The sequence below is a fragment of the Macaca mulatta genome, chromosome 1 (assembly GCF_049350105.2).
Source record: "Macaca mulatta isolate MMU2019108-1 chromosome 1, T2T-MMU8v2.0, whole genome shotgun sequence".
Lineage (NCBI taxonomy): Eukaryota > Metazoa > Chordata > Mammalia > Primates > Cercopithecidae > Macaca > Macaca mulatta.
In genome coordinates this window covers 80,861,224-80,875,120 of record NC_133406.1, presented here as the reverse complement: position 1 = coordinate 80,875,120, position 13,897 = coordinate 80,861,224, and the positions used below count along the sequence as shown (strand labels likewise).

General features: G+C 40.3%; 1 protein-coding gene across 50 annotated transcripts in view; it reads right to left on the bottom strand.

The window, feature by feature from the left end:
* Nucleotides 1–1,734: 1,734 nt before the first annotated feature.
* The window catches only part of DISP1 (dispatched RND transporter family member 1), a 205,948-nt gene continuing 193,785 nt past the window's right edge, over nucleotides 1,735–13,897 (bottom strand). For all 50 annotated transcript variants that reach the window (XM_077938110.1, XM_077938104.1, XM_077938179.1 and 47 more), the window contains 2 exons: nucleotides 13,070–13,167; nucleotides 1,735–5,339 (listed from right to left, as the gene is read on the bottom strand). In XM_077938110.1, the coding sequence (XP_077794236.1) occupies nucleotides 1,755–5,339; nucleotides 13,070–13,167 (3,683 nt within the window). In that variant the 3' untranslated portion in view covers nucleotides 1,735–1,754. The remainder of the gene's footprint in view (nucleotides 5,340–13,069; nucleotides 13,168–13,897) is intronic.

Genomic DNA, 13,897 nt, shown 5'->3' with positions numbered 1-13,897 from the left:
TAGCAACAGAACACGTGAGATACCTAGAGGGTCTAGTTCCCTGTACGCTGCCTGAAAGTTGGCTGTAATACTTGAGCAAAAGTTATTTCCATCCCTGTGTGAACTAGCGGGAGTGCCATCCATGCTCCTGGGGGCTGGTCCTCCTCCTTGCAGTGTAATCAGAGTCTGTGTATTTCAGCTACACAGTGCGGAGATGCTCAATCTGTGTTCACGGGATGAACTCAGTGAACTGCGAATGTTAGCAGGAGGGATGTTTGCTTTCACTTCAGAGAACAGAATGAGGACAAACTGGTAGAAAAACTACAGGACAACAGATTCCGGTTCAACCAAGGTAGACATGTAGTGAGCTACTGGTCACCGGAGTGTTCAAGCAAAAGCTGGAAAGTTACTTAACAAATCTGTGGTTTAGTGGATGTGGGCTGGAGTCCATGACCCATAAGATCCCTTCCTGCTCCTGACAGCTTTTTTTTCAGGCCCTGGAATAACATGCAGATCTAATTTGGAAAACTATTCTTAGAAAATAACCAATATAACGTTAGGAGGGAACATTGTATTTACAAATATTTCCACTGTTTTCTTCGGAGGACCAAATTGGAGGTAGAACTCCAGAGGGAAGCAGAATGCAGAGGAACACTTCCAGGATGCGGCTGGAATGCACAAAGGATCAGATGACACCCTATGATGACGGCTGTCATCTGAAGCCTTATCCAGAAAGCAGGCTCCAACAGCTCAATTACTGTCGACTGATCTAACATGAGATACACAAGTGTCATTTAAGATGCTGCCTGAAGGCTCAGTATTTCCAGGTGTTAGCTGCACAAGAAAATAATCCTTACGTGTCTTGAGACACTCTTTAACAAAGGAGAAAGAAGCCTTCTAAACATGGCCCCTCAGGGGCAGAGTTGGAAGCAAGACTTCATCCAAGTTCCCTTGCTCTGAATGCTCACCTGACCTGGATCTGTCTCTGGCATCAGGCAATGTATCCTGGGAAGTGCAGCACTGTTTTGTGTGATCACATCTCTTCATTCATGCCCTTCCTTCTGTGCCTCTAACATAATTGTGGCCTGACACAGATGATGCTCATGGCTCCTGGGTTAACAGCTAAAATAACTGAACAACTGTACATTTTGGTTAAAGTGGAAAAGACACTGGTGTGGATATAAGTGTGTTCTTGGCTTCATGTAAAGTCTACTGAAGCAGACATGTGGGATGCATTATTAAGGTGCTTGGCAATTGATTTTTTACATGAAGCCTCACCAAAAATGTAAATTTTAATGTTGTTTAGTTTTTGGATCCCAAATGAAGTGGCTCAATTAAAATTAGAGCAATTCCTAGTATTCGTGTTGAGCGATCGGAAGTCCTGATCACTGCCCACAAAATACACTAGAATGAGGATACCAGGTGAATATGATGGCCCAGGAGAACAGAAACTTTAATTCAAACTTTAAACCTCCAGTTCACTGCAGCGGGAGTGTAGAAAGAGATATAAATATATAAATATTTATATATTTCTATATTTCAAGCTGGGCATAAATGCAAAAAACAACAATTAGCCAATCATCCAATCTAATAACCTAACACACTCAGCAGATTTGTAAGTTTATTGTTCCTATGGAATATAAAAACATTCTATAATTGTTAATGTGAAACACGCTTGTTGCTGTATTTTTGGGCTTCTTTTCTAAGCTTCTGGATTTTACTTCCATGTTAAAAGAATAACTGAGGCACTGGTTCTGAATTGAATGCTGTATTTATTATAGTGTTTTTATTAACAAACTTTCACCAGAAAGTTCCGAGTGTATTAATACAGCAGGCACATTGGCTTCCATGTTTGGCATTTGACAGTCCACAGAATTGCACTTCACTCGCACAATTCCGCCACAGCTTTGTGAATTATTTGGGCAGGACCTACAACCAGCCTCCCCCATTAAATGATTAAATATGATTTTTGGTTCATTCTGATTGAAATGTTCTGAGTTCACACTTGCATCCATCTGTGACAAGCTCAGCTCCACTTTCCCTCCTGCCTTGTTTTCAGTCCCTCCACTGCTCTCCATATTGCTCATGTCTCTATTTTTACAGAGTTCCCTTTGTTTATTCTCGGGGTCGCAACACGTTTTGAGAAATGATCCAGTGCTTCTGCAGACAAATGATGATGGCTCTGCCATCTTTGGAAGATGCTCTTCTATGCTCCTCTGAAGACTGTGTACATTGGTGTGGCCAGTTTTCTCTTGGGCCTGAATGTTCTGCACTGGCTGGAGGAAACAATTCCTAGGCAGAGTATTCTGCATTCCAGCTGGCTTTACTCTGCCCTGCAGGCAGGGACAGTGGTGGATGTGTGTGATGGGGTGCACAAAGCCCTCGGCAGCTTGGTGTGTGGCCTTCAGAGGTACCACGCCGTTTTGGATCTGGACAAAGCTGCTAGCGGTAGGAGCGCACTGGTGGCACACGCAGTCCCCCATCTGCTGGCAAGAGTGCGGGCCGTATTTCAAGCGTTTGTAGGCATTTGGGCAGCCACATCTCTGATTCAGAGAGAAGAAGTGACACATGGTGTGCTGTTCAAGAGAGGGCTGTAACAAGGCAGAGCTAGTGTCATTTTTAGTGCTTTTGCTGAGTTCACTGTTGTAAGCTGCATGCACAGGCATCCCTAAATTCTTTGCTTGGCTGTTGAAAAATTCAGAGCAGATGTGGGTCTCTTCATAAGTGGTCTTCTCAGAGGCAGTGCAGCTGTGGGAAGCCAGAGGTTCTAATTCATAAAACTCATGCTCCAGTTCAGATTTAGGGCCCCTGGGATCTAAATAAGCATTTACGGTATGTGTTTTGCTTTGTCCCTTGTCACTAGGACTTGTAGACAAGGCATGGGAAAAGGCACTGCACTGTAGTTTTTTAGGTAAGGGAATCTGACCACAGGTCCCCTGTGGTCCAAGGCACCGGCACATGCACTGGAAAAAGAAGGTGGCGAAAGCCCAGCTGATACACATGATGAGCATCATGAAGGTGCCCAGCTGGGTGTACGCTAGAACTGTGGAGGGCATCATCATGGCCCCTGCCACGAAGGTGGTCAGGGCAGCCATGGCAATCGCAGAGCCCATGCGACTCAGAGAGAAGATCACCTTGCCTTCTCGGTCGGGATCTGGAGCCAAGCGGTAGGCAACCCCATAATGGACGGCAAAGTCTACAGACAAGCCAACGGCAACGGAAATGGTGACAGATTCCAACACATTTAGCTCCCAACCCAGCAGGACGAGAGAACCAACAGTGACAAATATCGTTCCAGCAATTGAAATGATGGCATAAAGGCTTATGATGATGTTCCAAGTTGTCAGCAGCATCACACTAAATGCAACAGCAACTGAAAGCCCCATGGCAATGAGGGTGCCATCGGAGAGGCTATCCTGGAGGTCATAGAACTCCAGATTGCTGACAAACCAACCATTGCTGAGGCCTTCAGGGGCCGAACTCAGCTCATTGGATATCCATGAGTCCACCTCTTTATAAAACTGATGCATCTTTTCATAAGCCAGTGTGAAGAGGTAGGTACTCTGGAACTCTAACACCACTGCCCTGATAGTATCATTAATATCAAACCTCGGCCCTGGGGTTTTGCTATCCAAATGGTACCCTGTGCTCCTTTCCAGCTCCATGATAGCTCTCTTGATGCACAGTTCAAAAATCTCTTGCTTGTAGGGGAAGCTCCAGTGGCTGCAGCATGGGTACAGGGCGGGCTCATCACAGTCCTGGTTCTCCATCCACTGTTTGAACGTCTCAATGAAGCAGCTGGTGAAGTCCTGTTCATCAGTCTGGTAAAAGAACGTTTGGTTTCTCAGTTTTTGACAGAAGTGCAAAATCCATGCCTGGGAAGCTGGGCTGGCGATGTTAAAACTGCTATCTAACGTCAACTTCCCTTTACTCTTGGGATTTAGTGGATTGCCATTGTCTTCTGGGGACACGCCCCAGATTACTGTGATGGGCATGTGGAGCTCCTCACCATGGTGAACACGTTCAAACATGAAAAGCTTTTTGTATTCAGCATCATAACGCTCAAAAGGATGAGACGACCTGAACACCTGGAACTCGGATAACTCCAGTGAGGGCAGTTTCATCTTTGGATTTATACATACAATGTAGGCCCCACCTACAGTTAAGGCAAGGAACCCAAACAGCCAAAGGTAGCGAAACTTAATGACAATGCATGGCAATACTTTTTCAAAAAAAATTCGAGATGCTTCTGAAATGGCAAAGAGTACTTTGTGGCACTTCTGGCAAGCCACTGTCCAGCAGCTTTTGTTATCATATATTTGGGGCTGGGGCTTTTTGAAGCAAGTGAATATATTAAGAAGATACCGTTCATGCAGCACAACAACTGCTGGAAGCCATGTGACCATCAAAACATAATTCACCAAAATAGCTGTCCCTGCATAAACTCCAAAGCATCGGATTGCTGTAATGTTGCTAACATAGTTAGCATAAAAGGCAGCAGCAGTGGTAAAACTGGTGACGAACATGGAGAGGGCAGCGTGCTGCAAGGTGATGCTTACAGTTTCTGAGGTTTCAGCATGAGGCTTATCAAATTTTGTATAGTTCCAAACATCACACAGGACAAAAGCATCATCTGCTCCAATTCCAACCAAAATAATAAGGGCAGTGAGGTTCATAAAAGGAAAAAATTCGAAGTGAAATACTACACGATAGAGAAAATAGGAAACAATCAAAGAACTGATTATTGCAAACATTGTCATCAGAGTGATAAACATGGACTTGGTGTAGACACACATGACTAAAAGGACAATCACAATGGCTATGGCAGGATACACAGTATCCATTAGAAGATAATCCTGAAACAAACTGTGTTTGATACCAAACTCAATCCCGGTGATGGTAGTCACGCCGTCAGAAGAGTTCCAGTTTTCAAAGTTGTCCAAGTAAATGTTCATCATGCTCTCCCCTTTCTCTGTGGGAGAGAAGAGCATGCTGTATTTTAAAGCTGGCGTGGCATAGTCAGCCGTCTTTGGGGTCATAAAGTCTTTGTCCACCAAGTAATGGAGGATCTGGTACACGGCATTGTACTTGGTACATTTGCGTGGCACATTGGTGCACTTGAGCTGGTCCTTTCTTCTGGCTGCCATGTCCCAGCAGTCTGGCCCGAGAGTGCCATTTTGGTAGTGTTTGGCACAAGTCCGAAGCAGCTTCAATGTATGAGAGACGTCTCGCTCGACTATCTTCTGACAGGACGATCTATTGTTCAGAATGGCGATGTAGTTTCCCAGTGTCCAGCTGGGGCAGCAGGAGGCAGCAGTGGTCCTCTGGCAGAGATCACCAAACTGGGGGTGAGATCTGATCTGCAGAGATAGAGACAAGCAGAAGGACTACAGTTTAAATTGGTTCACAATCGTTCACAACTGGAAAGGTCTGCACTAAGGTGACCTTGAGGGACAGGGAAAGTTACAAAAGCTAAATCATTATCCTCTTAAATTAGGAATCAGTTTGAAAACAGGGTGAAATTTCCCCCTAAATGGCCTCATGTTACAGGATGCCCTTTAGGTTACTTTATTTTGAATTAAAAACTACTATTTGGGGATGACATGCAAGTGTGAAACAACTTCAACCAATGCTAGTTTTGTTTACAAAAGGAGATCAAATTAACACCTACTTAGTCAACAAGACTTTTAAAAGTCACTTTAAAAAGCAATGAAGTGGACAGGTTGTGCAGCTTAGGTATGTACCTGTATAGGATGAAGAAAACAACTGTACAATTGATACAAATTTGTGGTTTTGCCTAAAATTCTGGTTATCAGCATGAAATTGTTGGTGACTAAAGTACTATATTTCAATCAACAGTTAGAAGCAAAGATGATATTCCCTAGAGAACTGCTTTGGCCTGAATGTTTGTGCTTCTCCCAAATTCAAGTTGAAACCTAATCCCCAGTGTGTTAGGGGGTGTGGCTTTTTTGGAGGTGACTAAATTACAAGGGAGGAGCCCTCATGAATGGGAGTAGTGCTTTTATAAGAGTCCATGAGGACACATAGAACGCCCCATCTATGAGGAACAGGTCCTCACCAGACTAAATCTGCTAATTCCTTGATCTTGAACTTCTCAGCCTCTAGAACTATAAGAAATAAATTTTTGTTGTTTATAAATTACCCAGTCGGAGGTATTTTGCCACAGAAGCCCAAACAGATTAAGACAAAAACTGCTTGGTGAATCAAAAAGTGACCCCAGTAATATCAAAAGTGCTGATATCAAGAAGCATCGGCCAGGCACGGTGGCTCACGCCTATAATCCCAGCACTTTGGGAGACCGAGGCAGGTGGATCACCTGAGGTCGGGAGTTCGAGATCAGCCTGGCGAACATGGTGAAACCTCGTCTCTACTAAATATACAAAATTAGCTGGGCGTGGTGGGCGCATGCCTGTAATGCCAGCTACATGGGAGGCTGACGCAGAAGAATCGCTTGAAGCCAGGAGGCGGAAGTTGCAGTGAGCTGGGATTGTGCCACCGCACTCCAGCCTAGGCAACAGAGTGAGACTCCATCTCCAAAAAAGAAGCATAAAAGTCTAGAATAAAATTGTTTCCTGAAGTATGAGTAGAAAAGGGCAATGTTTCTAGATTAAAATATGATTTATATCTGATTTTTAAATTGGTATATACAATAAAATAAATGCTGAAGAATTTAATTATTTCTTCCATAAAGTTTATTCAAATTGGCAAAAATCCTTTTTTGGAGAACTTTCTCTTTTGGTAAATGAGGGCCTGCTGCATATTAGCAAGTATGATAATTCTGGATTTGGTGTGGAAAGTATTTCATTTAAAACACTGTTCCAGGAGAAGGCTTTCCATCTTACGGCTATTGTTATAAAAAGTTGAAAAATTGTTCCATCACTGGTTTGCTAGATTATGGTAAAGTCTGTACCATTCCATTCTGTAAATTAGATGAGTAGCCCCTCTTCTCTGAGGTGAGAATAAGAAATATTCCTCTTCTCCTGAGCCTGACCAGAGAGTTCTCTTTAGGAGAACTAGAACTAAAGATGACCTGGTCCTATCAGTTTCCCTCATCTCTATTTACCAAAGGCTGTTACAGGCAAGAAACTCCAAAGTTCAAAGAGGAAGTGAGTATTTTTTTTTTCTAGTAGGATTAAAAACACTCTTTACCTTGATTAAACTAGGCTTTATCAATCATATATTGAAATGTCTTCTCAAAGTAGAGCAGCAGCTGGCATGAATCACCTCTTTAGAACTTGGACTTACCCAAGAACCAAGTTACCTATGATCCCTGAACTCTGTTTACCAGGATACTTTCCTGGGATTAATCCTGTGGGGGTGGGGTGTAGATGAAACAGGACTAGCCACGTGTTGAGAACTGTGGAAGTCGGGTGACCTATTTCGACAGTCCATTACACTATTTATCTACTTTTGTATATGCTGGAGGATTTACATAATAAAAAGTTGTTTGTTTTTCTAAAGATAACGCTATTGAGGGTAAAGAAAAATGAACCCAAAAGGTTATTGTTCAAATGTACTAAAATAATATTTACTTTAACAAAGGCTTCATTTTAAAGCTCATTTTTGAGGAACAATTGTAGATGTCCCATAAACTAGGATAATTCATACTTGACTGTTTCCAGGTAAAAACATTCACATATGCTAACTTAGGGAAAAAGGAACCACCTAACAACAGGAAACCCTGGAATGGCATCTCACTGGTTTTCATGGCAGATTACCAGTTTTACCTTACAAAGAAGTAACATACAAACCACTAGGGTCAGCTTGATGAACTGAATGAAAGGTAATGCAACCCCAATGTCTGACAGTTTTCAGATGGAAGAAAATGAACTGTATCCATTGTGAAAATCCATTATCAGCTAGAAGGAAAATGACCTGTAGTTGCTGAAATAATCAAATGTCAAAGATAAAGGACATGGAGTTGCCAAGTAAAACTGGGAGAGAAAGCATAGAATTCTGTCCTTGAATAATCTTTTCAAATAATAGCACATTTTTAGATGTGTATCGTTGACCAAAGATTAAGAAGTTAGACATTATAAACACAGACTAAATACTATTTTGATGGCTGCTATTAAAAACAAGTGCTAGTAAGTCACTGGGGAGCCAATTCTCCAATTGAACGATGGTACTGATTGATGTTCAACCTTTGGGAAACCAGTTTTCGAGAACGCATACGGGGTAAGAAACAAGGACAGAGAAAAGACATCATGACTGGTTTTCTCTACCCTGAGTTGGATGCCAGCACTGAATTTAAAGGAATGGAGTTCAAGGAATTGTCTATACTTTTAGGGAGTACGGTCATATGTTCTTGATCTATTCATCCATTCAAAAGCAAATTTACTGAGCATCTACACAAGATGAGTAAGACACAGTTGTCCTTCCTCTCAAATGGTTCACGGTGTGGCAGGGAAATCAGACACAAACATAAATAACTGTAATTCAAAGCGAGAAGTATGGTATTATATGTAAGGGCTTATGGTGACCTACAGAGCAAGTACCCAAGTCTGTAAGTGTGATGTGACAATGGCACTACCTTAGTCACATGTGACTGAGATATAGAAACACAGAAGCATGTATTATATTATGGGGCTTGAAGAGACTGGAAAGCAGGCATGTCTTCACACAGAACAGATATGTTTTTGCCATATTTTTGGAAGAGGGATTCATATGAATAATTTCAAAATCTTTGAAGTTTATAAAAATAAAAATGGAGTTAGTGGAAGCAACTTCTTATAACTCTCATGAGGAATATAGCCCTTCTAATTCTAGTTATTCACAAGATGGGTGCTTAGGGGAACCATTGTGCTTATGTGGTTATAACATGTCTTTGTGCACTTCCCTAGTTAGATAGTGGCAGGGGTGGAGTTGACTTAAAATAGAGGGTAAAGGAAGAGAAGAGAGAAAAAGAAGAAACCAGCAGAGAGTTTTAAATGATACCTTAACTTTTAAAACTATTGGCTAAGTTGAAGATATTTTAAGAAGCTGAGAAAAGAACAAAAGGGAGGAAAATTAAGCCCTTAATACCAGGTTCAATTGATTGCTGGACCCTCCTCCCTGCGTAACAAAGCTCCCTATGTATTAAACATTTAAGGGGAGCCTAGGGAGAAAAGAAAAAGCAAGGGCTCTGTAGCCCTCTTTAAAACAAGAATAGGAAAACATGTTTCTGGAATCTTCTAAGCTTCAGGGGTTTTCCAGCTCTTCACAAAAGTCACCCTAGTAAACAGTCTCTGACACCAAATTTCAAATCCCTTTACAAGCTGAGTCCTCAGAGCTCCAACTTCTACATTGTACAAAGACTACAGAACAAGTAAATGGTTTCCAGCAGTCAAAATTACAGAGACTCACTTCTGGTTACTAATGACACGAGTGTGTCCTTTAGGATGTCAAAGGGTAGAAAGAGGCAATGAAGAAGAGTAGGGGAATCAACTGAAGCTCCTTTTGAAAGTGTGTAAGAAAACAAGCATTTCTGTTAGGAGGTAGAAAACAGGATCAGAAACAGAAGCACTTCACTTTGGAAACGAATGCTGTCTGAATTATGAGTATAAATGGCATGTAATTTAAAGAAAATCTAGAGTTTGAACTAAATGTGCTGTAAACACAGGCAGGCGACAGTTGAAACATCTGGTCTCACTGGGATGTTATACTAATTACCAGACGTTTTCTGGAGTCAACCCCCCAACAATTAAGGTCTTCTGCTTGCTATCACTTGGTTGTGCCCCATTTAACTTCAGAGTTGTTAATAATCAAGTGCTTCCATATAACAACCAGGATCTGGGGGCTGGGGGAGAGGAACAACTGCCAAGTAGTCTTAGGACAACTCGGCTCAAACCACTGTAACAAATAAAAATCCTAACAGTGTCTTGAACTGGGAGACTAAAAAAAGGTACAGTAATAATCTGAAAGCCAAACTGTTAACCAATAGTTATTATTTAAGATAGCAGATGAATATATCATCTCTATGAGGAAGGTTTCTTACAGGTTCATAGAGTTTGAGACTAGAATACAAAGGTGTTTATAATTGGTAAAAATAGTATTTAACAAGTTAAAATGATAACCATACTCTCTAAGGTAGACTTTTGGGGCTCTGATCACCTACTTATTCATTTGTTGGTATGGATTTATAATTGGCCATACCAACCATTCATTTTGACATGTGTCTTGAGTCTGGTTTTCAAATTCTCACAAGAGGACCACAATACTACTCTCTTCCTAATTAACTGCCAAAGCATATAGATAATGCTCTTAGTTGGTGACTTACAAAGTATGTACTAAAAACATGTAGTTGTCCTGTTCTTACCAGGGATTACAAACTTAAACTCACAGCTGTCCAATCCTTATCATCAACTCGGTAGAAAGACAGACTTAGACAAGCAGAGTACATCTATTCTTCAGATAGTCTAAATTATGCAAATACAACAAGCTAAACCATTAGAAAGCCACATACTTAGACTCCATTGCTTTGATCTCTTACAGAAATGCTTTCGCTATATAATGTTTTCTTGCTACCAGCCTACCTATGTTTTGCAAATCAGCTGAACTTTAATATTGTATCTCTTCTAAGCATGCTGTTAACAATTTTGTATACAGCATCACACTTCTTTTATGAAGACTATAGGGGAACTGTCTCCTCCTGTCTTAGCAGGAGGAAAAGCTGGGCTTCTAAAAAACAAATTTGTTACCCTATTTTTATGACTTTTGTTACTGATTGTGAAATTCTTTTTGCTCTGGCTGCTGGGAAGTTAGAGATAAGTTTGCAGCTCCCATGAGCAAATGTACAAGATTGTGGGGTGTGCATTATTATAAATCTCATCTTAGCTTTATTATTTTCCTCCCATTGTTTTCCCTTCATGTAATTCATTCAACTTATGTATCCTGTCCTTTGCATACGCTTTTCTGTAAACTACCTCAACATGATGATTTTTATCATCCATCGATCTACATAAATCATGTTGAGGTAGTTACAAATATATATATACAAATATATACATATATACATATACATATATATATATATATATAGAGAGAGAGAGAGAGATGAAATAATATACTACTTTTATTTATGAAACCCATCATGGCATACTATTGCTTACTGGCTTTTGAGTCTCAGAGTCTAACATGCACTCATGGAATAAATTGCTAGAATAAATTCTTTAAGAAAAAAAAGGATACTTATTCCGGACCACAGTGACTTTTTAAGCTTCATTTCTGTGGGAAATGGCACTGTATAAGGAAACAAAGTGGGGGAGATATCTTCCTCACTAGAAGCATAAAGCAGGGTGGGTAAAGGCAGACTCTGGAGTTCAACTTGGCTGGGTTCCAATCCTGGAAGTGCCCGACCACAGATGTGAACTTTCCTCAACTAAAAAATGGGCTATTTAGTATTTAATTCATAACACTGCCATCGGGATTAAATGAAATAATGTGTTAAAGTATTTAGAACACTTCCTGGCACATGATAAATACGCACTAAATATCAGCTATTAATTAACTGAGTGAATTCAATCACTTCAGAGTCTTCAGGAAAGGGAAGGTCTGAAGATCAACCAAAGGTAGAAGAATGAGGACAAAAAGGGATAGAAGTTAATGAACTGCACTCATCCAAGGTGTGATTATAAAGTAACCAGACTGGCTTAGCTTCTCTAAGCTTAATTTATCATCCGTGTAAAACACATTATAAATTCCAAGGTCATAGATCCATTGTGAATGATGTACAAGTACCCAGCATAAAATCTTGCACATAGTAAATATCACTACACATTTACAACTTTAGAGTTAACTTTCTGTATAAGAAGTATCCTAATGCATGACAAGGAGAAATAGGTTCATAGCCTTCAAATAAGGAACTGATAGCTGTAGAAGAAAATATCGCAAATAAAGATTGATCACCAATTAAGAAACTTTGGTCTGTTTATAGATCTTTTGTGGTTTTGTCTATGTGAAAGGAAGATGGCACTGACAGAAAATCCCAATACCTCAGTCGATTGGAAAGTCATTTTCAAAATGTACAGCCTCTTAGAATGAAGGATGGGGTAAATCTGGGAGATCTGGGACCAACTAACTAGGTTACCTGGTTAAGATATGTATTTCTTAGAAGGTACTCATATTAGCACAATGAGACTGCTGGTTTGGGTGATCTCTTCTTTCCTTTCTACCGCCTATTTCATTAAGACATTTCCCTGTTGATAGAACAGGTGATTGCATCAGGTTGTCAGGCTAGCTCTCAGCAGGGCACATGATTCGATTTTTAACTAACCAGTTATTTTACATTTTAGAGTTATGTGGGAACACAAAGTGTTCCTTTTATGCCAGTTGCTTTGCTTGGACAAGTTCATTAGTGACATCAGATAGCAGTTGCTATTTAGAGAAACTCTCTCTGAACATATGAAATTGACAGCTCTTCCAAACCCAGAAGCACTACATTTTCTGATGCCGACATGTTTTTGGCTCTAGAGAAGACTGAGAGACGAAGCGCCTGTCGTCTTGCATTCTGGTGTCTCCCAAAGCAGCAAGGTGTTTAGCATTCAGGGCAGTCTGGATTGGATTACTCTGGCCATTTACATAGATACTGTATTTATGCTCTTTGATGTCCCCTTTCCCAGCCTGCTCCCTAAATTTCCCTTTGAGGTCACTGGCCCAAATGACCCAGTGATTGCCAGAGAGGCAGACATTTCATTGCACAATTAAGATGCCGACAATTGCCTCAGGGCAGGAAATAGGGACTGATGAAACTAGGTTAGGAAATAAAAAATACAACAAAAGAAGAAAAACAGTCTTAAATATTATACTGAAAAGAAATATTCTGTGAAATAACAGAAAACACCATCAACAGCCAGAGACCATGAATGGGAAAGAAAAAGGAAGATGGTATGTTTTAAAGTTAGAGAAGGAAACACGGACACTTTGATCCTGGGATCTGAGAGAATGCAAAGCTGGCCTGCTGGAGTTTACTCCTCAGTAGGTAAGCCTCTTAAGTACTTTCATCTGATCAGACACCAGGGTCAGCAGTAAAAGGAGTTTCAATAATACAACCTTATTTATGCTAAGGTGATTTTAGTTTTATTTTACATACCCTGGAATTATCTACATTGCACATCGATTTAATTGCAGGTAAATTCCATAATGTCTCCCCTCCAGATGAAGTAAATACCACTCTGGAATATCGGTCACCTGGTGATATGAAAAAAAAAAAGGAAAGAAAAAGGTTTATAAATTATTCATTTATTTCATAAGACTCAGGATTCGGAAATAACTCAAACTGGGAAACCACATGGACAATTCATTAGCAGCAGGAAATTCTTTCCTTTGATAAATTCCAGGAGAAAATGTTAAAAGAAACAACAAAAAAAAGCAATGCCATAATATTGTCTTAGCGCAAAGCCTTTGTCTACTCACTACATCTTAAAATTGTATGAAATATATAGCAAATCTATTTTTGGTCAGACTATAGGAAGAAAAATCCATAGGAATTTACAATAGGAAACTAATTGAATATATCCCTTTTAATTTCACAACACATCACCATAATAAAAAAAGATGCACTAGGGAATACCAAGAATGGATTATAGGGATGTTCTCCCTGGCAGCTAACTAGAGAGGAAAGATGGTGGGTGATCTATTTAAAATCACTAAAAAGAGTCAACTAAGTACAGAATGCTGGCCATATTCCGGTTGAGTACATGGTCTCTCTGGTATACTAGAATCTAGAAAAAATATTTTGACAATCAGATTAACAAAAAATATGTTTCTGAATAAGGGAGGTTGTACGATATACCAGAAAGAGCATGCATGGTCTTTAAAGTCAGATTAGGATATAACCAGGTCCTGTCATTTACTAGCTATGTGAACTTAGGCAACTAACAACTTCTCTGAGCCTTGGTTCCTCATTTGTAAAATGCAG